Source organism: Diaphorina citri, unplaced genomic scaffold (assembly GCF_000475195.1).
Source record: "Diaphorina citri unplaced genomic scaffold, Diaci psyllid genome assembly version 1.1 scaffold367, whole genome shotgun sequence".
In the NCBI taxonomy this organism is placed as follows: domain Eukaryota; kingdom Metazoa; phylum Arthropoda; class Insecta; order Hemiptera; family Psyllidae; genus Diaphorina; species Diaphorina citri.
In genome coordinates, this window is record NW_007377802.1 from 48,576 (window position 1) to 65,916 (window position 17,341).

Consider the following 17,341-nt stretch of genomic DNA (forward strand, 5'->3'; position numbering starts at 1 on the left):
CGGGATGGAAAATTATTTTGCTGAACAGAAAGCTTCACAGGAAAGAGTCAGGAAAGCTTTCCTCGTTCCTCCTGCTTATGGGAAATGAAAAAACCTCCCCTTTTCATATTGAACAGCTGACTTTGAGCTTTGACGTCATATCATCGTGAGTTTAGCCTCTTTCCTAAACTTGAAAGCTTTTCGTAAACGTGAAGGAGGGATAGACTGTTCATCATGTACCTACTTTACGTTGAAGGTAGGTATTTTCTTAAGCTGTGTCCACACATCAGAGTCGACGGCCGTCATCATCGTGAGTTTAGCCTCTTTCCTAAACTTGAAAGCTTTTCGTAAACGTGAAAGAGGGATAGACTGTTCATCATGTACCTACTTTACGTTGAAGGTAGGTATTTTCTTAAGCTGTGTCCACACATCAGAGTCGACGGCCGTCGATCGATGTCGACTGAAACCGTACACTGCCTCGACAACATAGATTCACCTTGTCGATCGACCGTCGACTATGTGTGGACACAGCTTTAGGTTGATGCTAGGTAGGGCAGGGGTTTACAACTTCCATATCCTCCCACTGTAGTATGTGGCCCGCATAGGTACATATTATGTATGCGGGCCACATGCTACAGTGGGAGAACTGGGAGGTACTTCGCGGGCCACATTTATGTACATAGGGGAGCAACCCCCCCTCAATTTTTCAGAAATGCAGTCCGATCGAATTTTGAACGCCGCAGGCGAAATTTTTTCAAAAAGTACTCTTTTAATTTTATTGTAGCTGAACACTAAAGGGGGTCAGTTTCCATGACTCAATGATAACTACACTGGTCTTGCACGCGGCAGAGAGCCGGGTTCAATGCCCAGCGGAGTCAGACCTTAAGGTCAGACCATTTTGCATACGAAAGAATTCTTTCGTATGCAAAATGTTCTATTTTCATGACTTGTTTTCATGACCTGAGGTAGGGTAACCTACCCCGGTCACGTATAGTCGTCGCAACAGCCTTGTTCATGTAAAACCTGACATAATCCCTTACATCTTACCAGTTCCTTCTCAAAGCAGAGTAAACATACTGAGGGACAAAGATCTTTGTCTGCATCTACAAGCATTGGAACCTGGAGATGAGGTGTATGTGTTGCCGTCCCATGAAGTAAATGGAGGAAACCCATCCAAAGCTATGATATTATACAAAGGTGTTTCATCAGACCTGGGGGAAGGCATCTTCTTTGATGTATCAGTGGTAATGAGAGCAACTTTCCGTTAACTTGAACCAATTTTTTTTTCTTAATTTTGTCATACCTACTCATATATTTAAAAAAAATAATAAATAATAAAAAAAATATTAATAATATCACTTTCAAGTTTATGCACATACTTTAAGGTAGTTAAATTTATGTACGTATAAAATACTTTCATGAAGACAGCATGCTTTTTTTAGAATCTCCCTTTTAAGTAATGAATGGATCATATTATTGTACCTATAAATATTAGTACCTAACTAGTCCTTAGTAGCTATCTTGTTACTTACATGTTTGAGACAAAACTACACTAACTTTCTATTTTTATTATTTTGTGCCTTCTAGCAGTTATTATAACAATTACAATCTTACTACTAAGCCATTGTTTACAAAATCTTGAGAAGGATTTAAGGTTTTTGTCCTTGGAATCCCATAGAAGTCCACCAATAAAAATAACTCATGTCTAGAATCTGTGACAGTGTTACCTTTGGAATAAATTGACAATAATGGATAGGTACCTAATTACATAAAAAAAAAATAACAAGTACATATGTACCTAAATAACAAGCAAGTAACATGACTTTTTTTTTCATTCCAGGATAAAAATGAAGTTCACCAATCTAATGGTACTCTCAGGAGTAATCCAGAATCATATCTATCCCCTGAAAGGGTAATAAAAGTTGCCTCAGATCGTATTCGTATCACCCCAACACAATATGCCTACATATCAGAGGTATGGTGCCGCAAAAAAAGGAAAAACCTACTTAAAGCCTTATTTTACCTTCACACAAGATATTGATCCGTTTCGAAAAGCTGAGTGCAATATAAAAAAACTTTGACAGCCCTTTGCACACTCATAAATTTATTCTGCAAATACACCCTCTGTTTCAAGGGAATTTTATGTTGTACTAGGTATTCCTCAGATCTATCAGACCATCCAGAATCTATTCTGAAAAAAGGTGATCAGGTTGTTTGGATAGATGACTCTGATCCCCAGGCTGGTGTCATTCTAGAATTCCAAGACAATATGGATGTTCTGCTTCGTCTGGATAATCCTATTAGGTCCTTGTCACCTCCTTTCAGTCTGATCTACACAGTGTGTGTGCCCCTATGTGAATTAATGAAGTTTGAGGATTTCCATGGTGAAAGTAGGGCTGGAGGTCAAAGTGGTAAGTGATTGTTTGAACCAAATTTATAGGTACCTAGTCATAAAAAAACTTAATACCTCTTGCTCTTTGGGCTTCAATGTCTTTTCAACCTTCCTCCTTAATTTTATTCTGTCATAACCCTCTTTTTCCATAATGTTGAGATGCCAAGTTTGCTTGCTTAAAAATAAGCATTCTTGTCCCTTGTCATGCTTCATGAAACAAATGATTATTTTTCCCAATGTGTGCTTAATTGTTTTTAGGTAGGTACATCCAAAACGTATGTGAAGAATACTTGGTGAGAATGACATAAACATTTCTCTGACAATAGCTTGACCAATGACCACTGCACTGTTCCTTGATAAATAATAATTCTCCCAACCTTTTTCTTATTTTTCAGACTTGTGTGAAAAATCTTGCCAAGCATCCAATGAAAACCTCAGGAATTCCCAGCTAGAGCGTCCTCAGGCTAGTGAACCCCAGAGAATCCCACCCAGGAATTGCTACAGTGGGGCTACAGCTCCCCCACGTGACCTGTGTTTAGACATCCCTCCCCGGCCTCCGCCCCTGGTCAAATATCTAGTAGCTGAACAAGACTCTTGTGATTTCATTTCCCGGGATCCTTCTCTGAATATCTCCCCAAGCAAGATATCTCCCAACCTATCATCTTCCTCGTCCAATTTGGATGGTAAGTTTTTTTTCTAGTCATTAGGTTACAGTGATTCTTCTTTTTATGATGAAATCCTTGGAAGTAATGTAATTAAAATATTTAGAATTAGATTTCGGTTCCATTGGTTGAGGTTAAGTCTAGATATGTTCATGTGTACATATCACGAATGTACAACCTTTTTCTAGTCATTAGGTTACAGTGATTCTTCTTTTTATGATGAAATCCTTGGAAGTAATATAATTAAAATATTTAGAATTAGATTTCGGTTCCATTGGTTGAGGTTAAGTCTAGATATGTTCATGTGTACATATCACGAATGTACAACCTTTTTGAAAATACGGGAGCGTATGCTCTGCCATCAGGGTTTAAGATTTACCGGTGTTTCTTTATATCGATTTATCTCGGGATCTAGAAGTCGTAGAAGAAAAAGAAAAAATCCCTAGTTCCTCATTTTTACTTTTTTCTACTCCTGATTTTGAAACCTCACCTAAGACAGCGCAACTGGTCTATTGTATGAAATATTCTACCATTAAACGACACTATTGGAATTGCTGACAATGTACAACTCTACATCTCTATGTACAATTGTACATACCTACCTATGGGTTTCAATGTACTAAAAATTTGAAAGCAACTTAACCACATCCCACATCTATGTAGGCAAATTAATTTAACCACACCTAAGTATGTGGGTAAATTGTGTGTTGATTTGATCGTGTTACGTCGGTGTCGCTTGAATCCTAAGATTTTTTTTCTTTTTTTCACCGGATATCTATCTGATTGTATGGAGCTGCAGCATCAGAGATTACATACGACATCATGTCACCCATTTAACTTTTTTTCATCGGATATCTATCTGATTGTATGGAGCTGCAGCATCAGAGATTACGTACGACATTATGTCACCCATTTAACGAGGGACATAATACAGATTGACCATGCTACGATACAGACCATGAGCGTAATTTAGCACGAAATAACGAAAAAAAAAAAAAACGATTGACAATAATAGAATGGTCAGGAATGCAAATGACGGCGATTTTAATTTTAATTAAATTAATTGCTGACAAAACGGACTCTTTATTGAACTGAATTCTCATCTCTATTTCCCCTCTCAGGTCCCCTCCTGTCTCATCATTCAGATGCCGAGGTTTGGCAAGTCGTATAAAATGTACCCTCGTATTCTGCCCTCACAACTGCTGGATATCACTGACGTTCTGGAGGACTCACCTCGTCAGTGTGCCATCTGTGGGAAGCTGGCCGAGTTTGAGTGTCGGAAATGCTTCAACCAGTGTGATGTCGGCCTGCAAAGTCTCTGGTACTGTCAGACCTGCTTGGATAGGGTAAGTTTTTTCGCAGCGTATTGAAGGTGTGATAGGTTCTAGTTTTCACACTGGGCTTGCAAAGTCTGGTAATGTCAAACCTGCTTGGATAGGTAAGTTTTCTGACAGCGTAGTGATCATTTCGACAGGCTCTAGCTCTAGCCTTTTTTTTTGCTTGGATTTTGCAAGTTTTTGGCAACTTTTTGAGTAGCCGTTATTTTACCTTTTTTCCTGCCGTTGCTCAAATACTGTAATTTGTTATAAACTGAATAATGAACGGTACCTACCGTTTCAATGTTGACGTTTATTTTTTAAAAAAAGTAGACGGAAGTTTTTTTTTAAATGCCAGTGTCACGTTTCCCTCAATGTAGAAATACACTACCATCACGTCACGTGAAGTCATGGGGAGTAAGAAAAACGTAGTTGTAGTCTTTTTTTCACCGGATATCTATCTGATTGTATGGAGCTGCAGCATCAGAGATTACATACGACATCATGTCACCCATTTAACGAGGGACATAATACAGATTGACCATGCTACGATACAGACCATGAGCGTAATTTAGCAGTTGTTTAATTGCTACGAAATAACGAAAGAAAAAAAAACAACCGATTGACAATAAATTTCCATACCTTCTCGGGGATTCGAATCCGCGACCTCCTCACTAGCAGACGAGCGCGTGCCCACTAAGCTACGAAGACAAGTAAGAAAGTAAAAACATAGCTCTTTGCCAAAAAAATAATAATAATAAAAATAATAATAATAATAATTCACAGCTGTATTTTGGAACCCGAGTGAAGCGAAAGGTGTAGTGAATTTTACCCATGTTTGTGTACTGAGTGTCTGGGCTATTTTTACATCTAACGTGCGCCTCTCACATATCTCCCAGCCCTTGCCATTTTATTCAGTCCTAATATTTCTCTCTCACGTATAGATGAACTCGGGTTATCATTTGTCTCATAGTAAATCTGTGCCAAAGCACTCCAAAATTAATTTAGCTATTGCCGTAATTTGGTTTAAAACTTAAATCGAATAGTAGTAAATCAGTCAAAAATTTAATGACGAAAATTTCAATCCAGTGAAACCTTTTTGATTTGTGCCACACATAGAAATTAGAAAGTAAATAGACTGAATTTTACCGTTGTGGCTGGCGTAAGGTCACTTAGTTTACTGTGACACTTCACGTGGCATTTTCCGTCATGGAGTCGAATGATAGAATCCCCCTAGTCGTGTTTGAATTCGCAGCGTATTGAAGGTGTGATAGGTTCTAGTTTTCACACGGGGCTTGCAAAGTCTGGTAATGTCAAACCTGCTTGGATAGGTAAGTTTTCTGACAGCGTAGTGATCATTTCAACAGGTTCTAGCTCTAGCCTTTTTTTTGCTTGGATTTTGCAAGTTTCTGGCAACTTTTTGAGTAGTTTTAGCCGTTATTTTACCTTTTCTCTTGCCGTTGCTCAAATACTGTAATTTGTCATAAACTGAATAATGAACGGTACCGTTTCAATGTTGACGTTTTTTTTTTCTTTTTTACTTTTTTAAGAAGTAGACAGAAGTTTTTTTTAATGCCAGTGTCACGTTTCCCTCAATGTAGAAATACACTACCATCACGTCACGTGAAGTCATGGGGAGTAAGAAAAACGTAGTTGTAGGTTTGTCGGTAATTTCGTTCAGGACAGCCACACTACCATCACGTTACTTCGCGTGTCGTGGCATGATGGTAGTGTGTTTCTTCTACCTTTAGACTTAACACCATATAGGTACTCCTATTTTCTCAAACTTACACTCATCTTTTCTCACACTCCCATTTTTTCAGACTCACACTCACGAGAAGCGCACAGATCACGAGTCGTGCTGGCGACGTCTGGTTGCAAAGTCTCTGGTACTGTCAGACCTGCTTGGATAGGGTAAGTTTTTTCGCGGCGTATTGAAGGTGTGATAGGTTCTAGTTTTCACACTGGGCTTGCAAAGTCTGGTAATGTCAAACCTGCTTGTATAGGTAAGTTTTCTGATAGCGTAGTGATCATTTCGACAGGGTCTAGCTCTAGCCCTTTTTTTTGCTTGGATTTTGCAAGTTTTTGGCAACTTTTTGAGTAGCCGTTATTTTACCTTCTCTCCTGCCGTTGCTCAAATACTGTAATTTGTCATAAACTGAATAATGAACGGTACCGTTTCAATGTTGACGTTTTTTTTAATATATATATGAAGTAGACAAAAGTTTTTTTTTAATGCCTGTAGGTTTGTCGGTGATTTCGTTCAGGACAGCCACACTACCATCACGTTACTTCGCGTGTCGTGGCATGATGGTAGTGTGTTTCTTCTACCTTTAGACTTAACACTCATATAGGTACTCCTATTTTCTCAAATTTACACTCATCTTTTCTCACACTCCCATTTTTTCAGACTCACACTCACGAGAAGCGCACAGATCACGAGTCGTGCTGGCGACGTCTAGTTATTTTCTCAAACTTACACTCATCTTTTCTCACACTACCATTTTTTCAGACTCACACTCACGAGAAGCGCACAGATCACGAGTCGTGCTGGCGACGTCTAGAACTGCCAGACTATTTCCGTTACGACCAGGAATGCACCGTACCGCGACTGTTCATGGAACTGTTCGCTGTGGTGTGCATTGAAACCTCGCATTATGTTGCCTTCGTCAAGGGAGGAAGTGGCTGTGAAGCTCCGTGGTGCTTTTTCGATTCGATGGCCGACAGGAAAGGTAAGCCTTTGGGGTACGATTGATTATCCCAGTGGTATTGCTCTTGCTTGGCATGGGGCTGTCTGGAAGAGACTGACAAGAAACGCGGACCCTATTTAATTAGGAAAAGGCTAGGAAGAAGAAGAAGAAGAAGAAGAAGAAGAAGATTGCTCTTGCTTGGCATACAGAAGGTCTCTAGTTCGATTCCCAGAGGGATGTCAGATCAAAATTTCAAAAAAGAAACACATTTTTTTCTGAGTCAGTTATAAACAGTCCAAGTTCGAGGCACGTCTAGAGACTCCGCAATCGTTTTTTTTTTTTTTTTTTTTTTTTATGCAGAAGCTCCCTAGTTCGATTTCCAGAGACGACAAAATTTTTATGGTTGACAGGAAAAGTACGGTTCGATTTTTCCAAGAGTGGGATGTGAGGACCAGAGCAAGCTTTTTAATAGCTCAGGTTCTATTAATAGTGCCCCTCCTTGAAGTAATGCCATGCTTTGCCTTTTGCAGTGTATAGAATCCCATTAAAAAAAAAGGTCCTATTAATGATGTACGCTACCTTGTCTTTTTGGCTGGAATTCAAACCAGCTTGTTTGCTATGCCCCAGATGGACTTGCGGAGTCAGACCTTCTTTCGTATGCAAAATGTTCTATTTTCATGACTTGTTTTCATGACCTGAGGTAGGGTAACCTACCCCGGTCACGTATAGTCGTCGCTCGCCTCGTAAACAGACAGGCAGTCTGAGCGTGAGTGGTGGAAAAATCTAGAAACCTAGATCTAGGTATATCGTACCGCGCCGCTCCCGTTCCGACCCGGATCTGTGAGATCGCGGCCTGTCAGATGGTCTGAGCGTGAGAGGCAGGCATAATAGAATTTAGACTACCTAGACCTAGAGTGTCCTAGAGGAAAATAAAATTGTTAAGGCCAGCCTAGTTAGTTATTAGTTTGGACGGAGCGCGTCTTGTAAGCGCTAGGTCGCGGCTTCGATTCCCGCCTAGGGCGGATTTTATTCTGAATGGATAGGGTTCGTTTTCGAAACGGCTGGCTTTCTTCTATCCAATCTATCCTCTCTTCCTTCTCTCTTCGATTTTGGGACTATGAGACCTTGCCATTTACAGTTCCCTCTGTCAAAAAAAAAAGTTAGGTACCTTTCGCTCTAATAAATTATTTCAAGGTTTGAAAAATCACCGATGCGACGTCCGTTGATCAGCTGATTTTCATTGCAATGGATGTGGTGAAGTTTCAATCGCGTTTCTTTTTTTTTTTTTTTTTTTTTTTTAAAAAAAATAAAACGTGTTTGAAATGGAGAGACTTAGACAAAAACAGAGAGCTCAAAAACAAGCGAGCAAAGCTGTGGGTAATAATCAAAGTAAACAACCTAGTCAAAACCTCAAGGAAAATGCATTGACTAGACAATCTTTTCCTGGAAACGCTCAGACCTCGCTATACCCCGATAGACCTGTTGGAAAACTCGAACATTCACCTAATATTGTTGAGAAACTTGAACCTAAAATAGAATATTCATCCAACATGGTTGAAATGCCACCGCCAAGTTACGAATGTTCCCAGTATCAGAAGTCAGCACTCTTGCCAGGTTTTGAATCTATTAAAGCACATAATATGCCTCTCATGATTCAAAATCATTCAAACCAATCTCCCAGCTATATGCAGGGTTATCACATGATACCTGGACAGCATGGGGCATTTCATTCATATCCTCAAGCACCTCTACAACATCATACATGCTCTCAGGGTTGTCATCTACAAGGGGCATATCATGGACCTCCTTGTTATGCTCAGGCATCGTCCATGGGACCTCTGACCAATTATTGTGGCATGAATTTAAACTCTTGTACGTTGCCTCAGTTGAAACCGCCGTCTTCTCACATACCAGTAGGTTCGTTTTCCCAACAGCGCCAACAAGAACAGCAGCGACAGCAGTTTCTACAACAGAATAATTTCCAAGGTATAGTGGAGTATCTATAGAGTCAGGTGACATTTTACCCAATACCAATCTTTCCCTCCAGGATTTAATTCACTCGAAGTAATCTGACACAACGTAGCCCCTTCTATAGAGTCAGGTGACATTTTACCCAATACCAATCTTTCCCTCCAGGATTTAATTCACTCGAAGTAATCTGACACAACGTAGCCCCCCGTCTGTTTTAATTGAATATCCTTCACGCAAAATCTACCAACATGTTATTCTGTCTATCCACGTATTCTATTTATCAGTCTGATCCTATAGAGTCAGGTGACATTTTACCCAATACCAATCTTTCCCTCCAGGATTTAACTCACTCGAAGTAATCTGACACAACGTAGGCCCCCGTCTGTTTTAATTGAATATCCTTCACGCAAAATCTACCAACATGTTATTCTGTCTATCCACGTATTCTATTTATCAGTCTGATAGTGTTATTCCACTTCGTAGATTCGTAGAAACTTAACCCATCCTTTAGGGCTGTTTAGCCCCCACACGTAAGCCTCAGATTGGGCTTTTTGTGTATAGAGTTAAGCTGTAATTATTCTTTTTATTAGATAGTGTTATCCCCCTTGGTATGTTTTAGACTACGGAGAGCCTCACAGTCCCGTTGATAATCTTGATAATCACTTGGACAGCTCAGGTTCTATTGATAGTGCCCCTCCTTGAAGTAATGCCATGCTTTGCCTTTTGCAGTGTATAGAATCCCATTAAAAAAAAGGTCCTATTAATGATGTACGCTACCTTGTCTTTTTGGCTGGAATTCAAACCAGCTTGTTTGCTATGCCCCAGATGGACTTTTAAGCAAACTCTAATATTTGGCACAATTGTTGTTGCCTCAAAGAAAGTTGATAATAGTAAAATTGGTGTGATAATCAGTGAATATGAAAAGAAATATGAAAAAATATCTGGAAATATATGGGTGTGTCCTCTCAACAGCCTTGACAGGACACACGGTAGCTGGAATTGAAATGGTAAGTTCTTGGAATGTTTAATACTATTTTTTTCCCCAAGGTTTGAGAGAGGGAACTGTAACTGATCTTATCGTCCCGAAATCGAAGAGAGAAAGAAGACAGGATAGGAGAAAACCAGCCGTTCCGAGAACGAACATTATCCGTTCAGGATAAGATTCGCCCCGGGCGGGAATCGACCATGAGGCCTAGCGCTTACAAGGCAGACGTGCTACCAACCAAGCTAACTAGGCTGGCTTCGGTAGCTGGAATTGAAATGGTAGGAATGTTTAATACTATTTTTTTTCCCCCCAAGGTTTGAGAGAGGTAAATGTAACTGATCTTATCGTCCCGAAATCGAAGAGAAGGAAGACAGGATAGGAGAGAGAAGGAAGACAGGATAAGGTCTTATCGTCCCGAAATTTAAGAGAGAAAGAAGACAGGATAGGAGAAAGCCAGCCGTTCCGAGAACGAACATTATCCGTTCAGCATAAGATTCGCCCCGGGCGGGAATCGACCATGAGGCCTAGCGCTTACAAGGCAGACGTGCTACCAACCAAGCTAACTAGGCTGGCTTCGCCGGTATGGTCCAAGGACGCGACTGTAACAATTTGGTAAAAATCGGATAGTCACCCATCCTGATATTAACCAAAGTCAAAGCTAACTAGGCTGGCTTCCCCAGTGTTTGCATGTGACTTTGAGGCCTAGCTTACTAACTTACATGTATATCCCTTGTCCATCATTTGGCCGCAAAGGCGGACTTTGACAAACTTATCCTTTAAGTCTTTTCATGACTGATTTGCAGGAAGAGGAGCACGACAAATTCTGTGATGGCATGATGAACAACAAGCAGCGTTTCCATTGTAACCCGAAGCGAGGTCACTTTGTACCTCTGTTCCAATGTCGCCTCGACTCTCGCTTCATCGAGTCCCATTGCCCGGGGCCCTCAGCTTCGTCTCATATGCTAGGGACCTCGCCTGATAGAGAATTTGGCGGCAAGGAGTGCCGCCTCTGTTCCAATGTCGCCTCGACTCTCGTTTCATCGAGTCCCATTGCCCGGGGCCCTCAGCTTCGTCTCATATGCTAGGGACCTCGCCTGATAGAGAATTTGGCGGCAAGGAGTGCCCGATAATCCCGGGAGCTGTGGCGCCCATTAACGTAGAGAGGGACATTGAGAACTATTGCGGGAAATTTTGCGGCATTCAGGGACATCATAATTCGTGCTACCTGGACGCCACCCTGTTTGCCATGTTCACATTTACCAGGTAACGTGTTTGCTATGTTCACATTTACTCTGCAACTCTGCACCAATTTACATTTTTTTTTCTTCAAATAACCCCTGTTCACTCACCCTGATAAAATTGAAAATCAAGCGTACCGGGAGAAGCGCGAACGTCAAGAGTTTGCTTCAAATAACCCCTGTTCACTCACCCTGATAAAATTGAAAATCAAGCGTACCGGGAGAAGCGCGAACGTCAAGAGTTTGAAGCGCCTACCGGCCTATATTAACACGAAACAGAGTTTCATGGCTTTTCAGCTTGAAAATATAACGCTAAGGCCGGGGCCCACAAAGTGAGTTTAAACTCCGTTTAACTTTTCTTTCCGATTGGGTGAAGTTTTTGAAGTCTTTAAAAATAATCAACCAATCATTGTTAAATCCGAGAGTTAAACTTAAACCCAATTTAAATTCTTTTTGTGACCCCCGGCCTTAGTAGACAATCTTTTCCCACAAAGTGGTTTTCAGCAAGTGGTCTGAACGAGAATATTTCCCCTCTTTCAGTGTGTTCGACAACCTTCTATTTCGGCCGGCCCCGGAAGGCTCCTCTCCTCAGTACACCACAGTTCAGCAAGTACTGCGCGATGATTGGGTGAAGTTTTTGAAGTCTTTAAAAATAATCAACCAATCATTGCTTAATCCGAGAGTTAAACTTAAACCGTGTTTAAATTCACTTTGTGACCCCCGGCCTTAGTAGACAATCTTTTCCCACAAAGTGGTTTTCAGCAAGTGGTCTGAACGAGAATGTTTCCCCACTTTCAGTGTGTTCGACAACCTTCTATTTCGGCCGGCCCCGGAAGGCTCCTCTCCTCAGTACACCACAGTTCAGCAAGTACTGCGCGAGAGTGGTCTGAACGAGAATATTTCCCCACTTTCAGTGTGTTCGACAACCTTCTGTTTCGGCCGGCCCCGGAAGGCTCCTCTCCTCAGTACACCACAGTTCAGCAAGTACTGCGCGAGGAAATTGTTAATCCACTGCGCACCAATTTGTTTGTACGCGCCGACAAGGTGATGCGACTACGACGGCTGCTTAATGAACTGAGCTCGGTGTCTGGCCTTACCACCGAAGAAAAGGTAGGTACCTCCGCGTACCTCTTTGTATGTAAAAATTTCTGGTGAAAACAACACTTTCCCTATAGCCCAACTAAAATGGAGGGAAAAAACACGAATGTTGGAAATTTTTAAAGGAAAGCTGAATTTTTCCCAGGTGATAGAACACGTTGAGACATGTCTTCTCAGGAAAAAAAGAAGGGGGAAAGAAAAACACCAACCGTGGTGTTGCAGTGATAAAACCTGACACTTAAGTATAATGCGCTGATTCGACTTGCAAGTCTGGAGAGAACATCAGTTCGAGGTTCTAAAATGTTGTGTCACCCTCTGTGACACCACTATGTTATAGCCCAACTAAAATAGAGGGAAAAAACACGAATGTTGTAAATTTAAAGGAAAGCTGAATTCTTCCCAGGTGATAGAACACGTTGAGACATGTTTTCTCAGGAAAAAAAAGAAGGAGGAAAGAAAAACACCGACTGTGGTGGTGCAGTGACAAAACCTGACACTTATAATGCGCTGATTCGACTTGCAAGTCTGGAGAGAACATCAGTTCGAGGTTCTAAAATGTTGTGTCACCCTCTGTGACACCACTATGAGAACTTAGATGAGTGCATTTTGTTGCGCATTCTTTCAGGTTTCGTGCATATTTGGGTCATTATTTTGTGCATATTTCGCGCATATTTGGGCCATTATTTTGTGAATATTGCATACATATTTGCCATTTTTTCGTGCATATAATCCGCTCCCTGGTTATCTCTAAGTGTGGCCTCGGTCATTGGTATTATAGTAAAACGGTAATAGAAAGCAATTAGTAGAAACAGTGCTTTATTTAATCTATTTTTCAGTAGGAACAAGTGTGCCCCTTTAATTTTGCGTATCCGCATATTTGGGCCATTATTTTATGAATATTGCATACATATTTGCCATTTTTCGTGCATATAATCCGCTCCCTGGTTATCTCTAAGTGTGGCCTCGGTCATTGGTATTATAGTATAACGGTAATAGAAAGCAATTAGTAGAAACAGTGCTTTATTTAATCTATTTTTCAGTAGGAACAAGTGTGCCCCTTTAATTTTGCGTATAACTCTTTCCCCCCTCTCTATTCAAAGGATCCTGAAGAGTTCCTCACCTCTCTGGTGGCCCAAATCTTACGTGCCGAGCCTTTTCTCAAGTTGAGTTCGGGACAGGAGGCCTATCACTACCAGTTGTTTGTGGAGAAGGACAAGAATCTGACTTTTCCCACCGTCCAGCAGTTGTTTGAGCAGAGTTTCTTAACGTCTGACATTAAATTGAAGGAGGTGAGTACCTAAAGGGCCTCTAAGGTCTATGGAATAGAAATGTTGAGAATACCTACCCAGATATTTTTTGAAAATACGGGAGCGTATGCTCTGCCATCAGGGTTTAAGATTTACCGGTATTTCTTTAAATCGTTTTATCTCGGGATCTAGAAGTCGTAGAAGAAAAAGAAAAAATCCGTAGTTCCTCATTTTTTCTACACCTGATTTTGAAACCTCACCTAAGACAGCGCAACTGGTCTATTGTATGAAATATTCTAACATTAAACGACACTATTGGAATTGCTGACAAAAACGGACTGAATTCTCATCTCTATTTCCCCTCTCAGGTCCCCTCCTGTCTCATCATTCAGATGCCGAGGTTTGGCAAGTCGTATAAAATGTACCCTCGTATTCTGCCCTCACAACTGCTGGATATCACTGACGTTCTGGAGGACTCACCTCGTCAGTGTGCCATCTGTGGGAAGCTGGCCGAGTTTGAGTGTCGGAAATGCTTCAACCAGTGTGATGTCGGCCTGCAAAGTCTCTGGTACTGTCAGACCTGCTTGGATAGGGTAAGTTTTTTCGCGGCGTATTGAAGGTGTGATAGGTTCTAGTTTTCACACGGGGCTTGCAAAGTCTGGTAATGTCAAACCTGCTTGGATAGGTAAGTTTTCTGACAGCGTAGTGATCATTTCGACAGGCTCTAGCTCTAGCCTTTTTTTTTGCTTGGATTTTGCAAGTTTTTGGCAACTTTTTGAGTAGCCGTTATTTTACCTTTTTTCCTGCCGTTGCTCAAATACTGTAATTTGTTATAAACTGAATAATGAACGGTACCTACCGTTTCAATGTTGACGTTTATTTTTTAAAAAAAGTAGACGGAAGTTTTTTTTTAAATGCCAGTGTCACGTTTCCCTCAATGTAGAAATACACTACCATCACGTCACGTGAAGTCATGGGGAGTAAGAAAAACGTAGTTGTAGGTTTGTCGGTAATTTCGTTCAGGACAGCCACACTACCATCACGTTACTTCGCGTGTCGTGGCATGATGGTAGTGTGTTTCTTCTACCTTTAGACTTAACACCATATAGGTACTCCTATTTTCTCAAACTTACACTCATCTTTTCTCACACTCCCATTTTTTCAGACTCACACTCACGAGAAGCGCACAGATCACGAGTCGTGCTGGCGACGTCTGGAACTGCCAGACTATTTCCGTTACGACCAGGAATGCACCGTACCGCGACTGTTCATGGAACTGTTCGCTGTGGTGTGCATTGAAACCTCGCATTATGTTGCCTTCGTCAAGGGAGGAAGTGGCTGTGAAGCTCCGTGGTGCTTTTTCGATTCGATGGCCGACAGGAAAGGTAAGTGGGGGGACGGTTAGCCCAGTGGTAACGCGCTTGCTATGCAGAAGTTCGATTTCCAGAGACGACAAAATTTTTATGGTTGACAGGAAAAGTACGGTTCGATTTTTCCAAGAGTGGGATGTGAGGACCAGAGCAAGCTTTTTAACAGCTCAGGTTCTATTAATAGTGCCCCTCCTTGAAGTAATGCCATGCTTTGCCTTTTGCAGTGTATAGAATCCCATTAAAAAAAAAGGTCCTATTAATGATGTACGCTACCTTGTCTTTTTGGCTGGAATTCAAACCAGCTTGTTTGCTATGCCCCAGATGGACTTCCGATTTCCATTTAATTGGTTAAAGTCTGATAATTATTTTTATTTTCAGGTACTTGGTATAAGTTAATTGACTTTGTGTACAATTGTAAACTTTGTCCTTACAATTGTAATCTTTATGCCCAATAAAATAATATTATTATTATTCACAGGTGAGCGGAACGGGTATAACATACCTGTAGCTGGAATTGAAATGGTAGGAATGTTTAATACTATTTTTCCCCCCCAAGGTTTGAGAGAGGTAAATGTAACTGATCTTATCGTCCCGAAATCGAAGAGAAGGAAGACAGGATAGGAGAGAGAAGGAAGAGATGGACTTCCGATTTCCATTTAATTGGTTAAAGTCTGATAATTATTTTTATTTTCAGGTACTTGGTATAAGTTAATTGACTTTGTGTACAATTGTAAACTTTGTCCTTACAATTGTAATCTTTATGCCCAATAAAATAATATTATTATTATTCACAGGTGAGCGGAACGGGTATAACATACCGGAAATGGTGCCGTGTTCCGAGCTACCTCATTGGTTGTCGGACGAGGGCTCACGGCAATTGAACGAAATTCCCGACGATCGCCAGCTGCCCGAGTATGCCAAGCGACTTATGTGTGATGCTTACATGTGTATGTACCAGAGTACGGACGTGATGATGTATAGGTAGTTACACCTCTCCTAGCTGTTTCTTTGTTACCATTGTGTCCTAATAGATTGAATAGTGGAGTGAAAAGAAGTGAATTAAAGAAAAACTTCATTTTTATCATTTAAAGGGTATAACTGATCAGTTCTAATAAGAACACGCGTCTTAGGCTGCTCACAGGTGTCTGGCTAAAGGACTATGCCACAAGGGCACTTTGTACTTTGCCCACGATTATGTATTTCATAGGTCAAGTGCCCATTAACAAGCTTTCATTTGCGTATTCATGTGCATTTGTGCAAAGTATAACATATATTCGTAAGAAAGAAAAAGAAGAAGAAGAAAAAAAACTAGGTATTACCCCTACGTTCAGGTCTTCTCGTGTCAACTGCATATAAGAAAAATCTGGTGTGAACACCACACGACTTTCCTTATCCTATTGAATGAAGTTTATTTGGGTGTTCATCTATTGTGACTTTTACAATAAGTATCTCTAACTGTTTAGTCAGTATAGCTGAAAACCGCCAAAAAGCGGTCAAAATACCGCCAATTTCAGCTACCATCTTAACCAAAATCTTTACGTTTCATCTTTGTCACATTTGTGGACTACATACCAAATTTCAAGTCTCTAGCTCTTACCGTTCTCGAGATATTTTGTTTACAGACAGACAGACAGAAGTAAAGTATATCGCCGGCGGCATACTGGTAATGAATCAAGTAGCAGTCTCCCGAGAAGAAGACCCCATACATTGTCTTGTCCACAGGCTCTAGCTCCACATTGTTGATACGCCACACGGTCTTGCTGCCTGCGCCATTATCTACAAGACGCGTATTGGCCGCCAGCTGAGGACAGGAGTGGAGGGACGCCATATCCAACTTGCTTGGTGTCAAGTGAGCGATCTTTCCGACTGAAAAAATTAATGTTAAAAGTGTGTTAAAACGGTAAGCTACATGAAAAATCCTTCGATTTCCAGAGACGACAAAATTTTTATGGTTGACAGGAAAAGTACGGTTCGATTTTTCCAAGAGTGGGATGTGAGGACCAGAGCAAGCTTTGATGTATACTCGTAAAACTGTACGGTTCAGGTTTTCTTCATTTACGAAATACAAATGCTGATGCTGAGTAACTGATGACGTACCTAATGACTTGATCTTTAGTCATTCGACCAGTTAGCTCATCGTCGGGCATAACAGACGTTTAATTTGTTAGCTTTAAATTCGGTCAATTGACATTTTTCAATCTGATTTCCTTTCTAGGTACCTATTTGGGATGTGTCATCCGTGTAATATCATGAATATTTTTCATAACTTCCTTAAGTGAGAAAAATCCCTATACTACAAAATTCTTTGGATGCTTTTTTGATGTATAAAACTGTACGGTTCAGGTTTTCTTCATTTACGAAATACAAATGCTGATGCTGAGTAAGTGATGACG

The 17,341-nt window shown here is 40.8% G+C and overlaps 2 protein-coding genes across 2 annotated transcripts in view; both read left to right on the forward strand.

The window, feature by feature from the left end:
* The window catches only part of LOC103508099 (ubiquitin carboxyl-terminal hydrolase CYLD), a 22,145-nt gene extending 5,885 nt beyond the window's left edge, over positions 1–16,260 (forward strand). Inside the window, exons 4-14 of the mRNA XM_026822798.1 lie at positions 2,145–2,390; positions 2,767–3,054; positions 9,630–9,686; positions 9,983–10,017; positions 10,799–10,982; positions 11,102–11,258; positions 12,148–12,343; positions 13,432–13,620; positions 13,947–14,171; positions 14,744–14,963; positions 15,743–16,260. Of these exons, the coding sequence (XP_026678599.1) occupies positions 2,145–2,390; positions 2,767–3,054; positions 9,630–9,686; positions 9,983–10,017; positions 10,799–10,982; positions 11,102–11,258; positions 12,148–12,343; positions 13,432–13,620; positions 13,947–14,171; positions 14,744–14,963; positions 15,743–15,933 (1,988 nt within the window). The 3' untranslated portion in view covers positions 15,934–16,260. The remainder of the gene's footprint in view (positions 1–2,144; positions 2,391–2,766; positions 3,055–9,629; positions 9,687–9,982; positions 10,018–10,798; positions 10,983–11,101; positions 11,259–12,147; positions 12,344–13,431; positions 13,621–13,946; positions 14,172–14,743; positions 14,964–15,742) is intronic.
* Positions 4,150–7,119, forward strand: LOC103508098 (ubiquitin carboxyl-terminal hydrolase CYLD-like). Its single transcript, XM_017443615.2, has 2 exons — positions 4,150–4,379; positions 6,862–7,119. Exons 1-2 carry the CDS (start codon positions 4,179–4,181, stop codon positions 7,102–7,104), a joined length of 444 nt encoding a protein of 147 aa, XP_017299104.1. The 5' UTR covers positions 4,150–4,178; the 3' UTR covers positions 7,105–7,119.
* Positions 16,261–17,341: the final 1,081 nt, after the last annotated feature.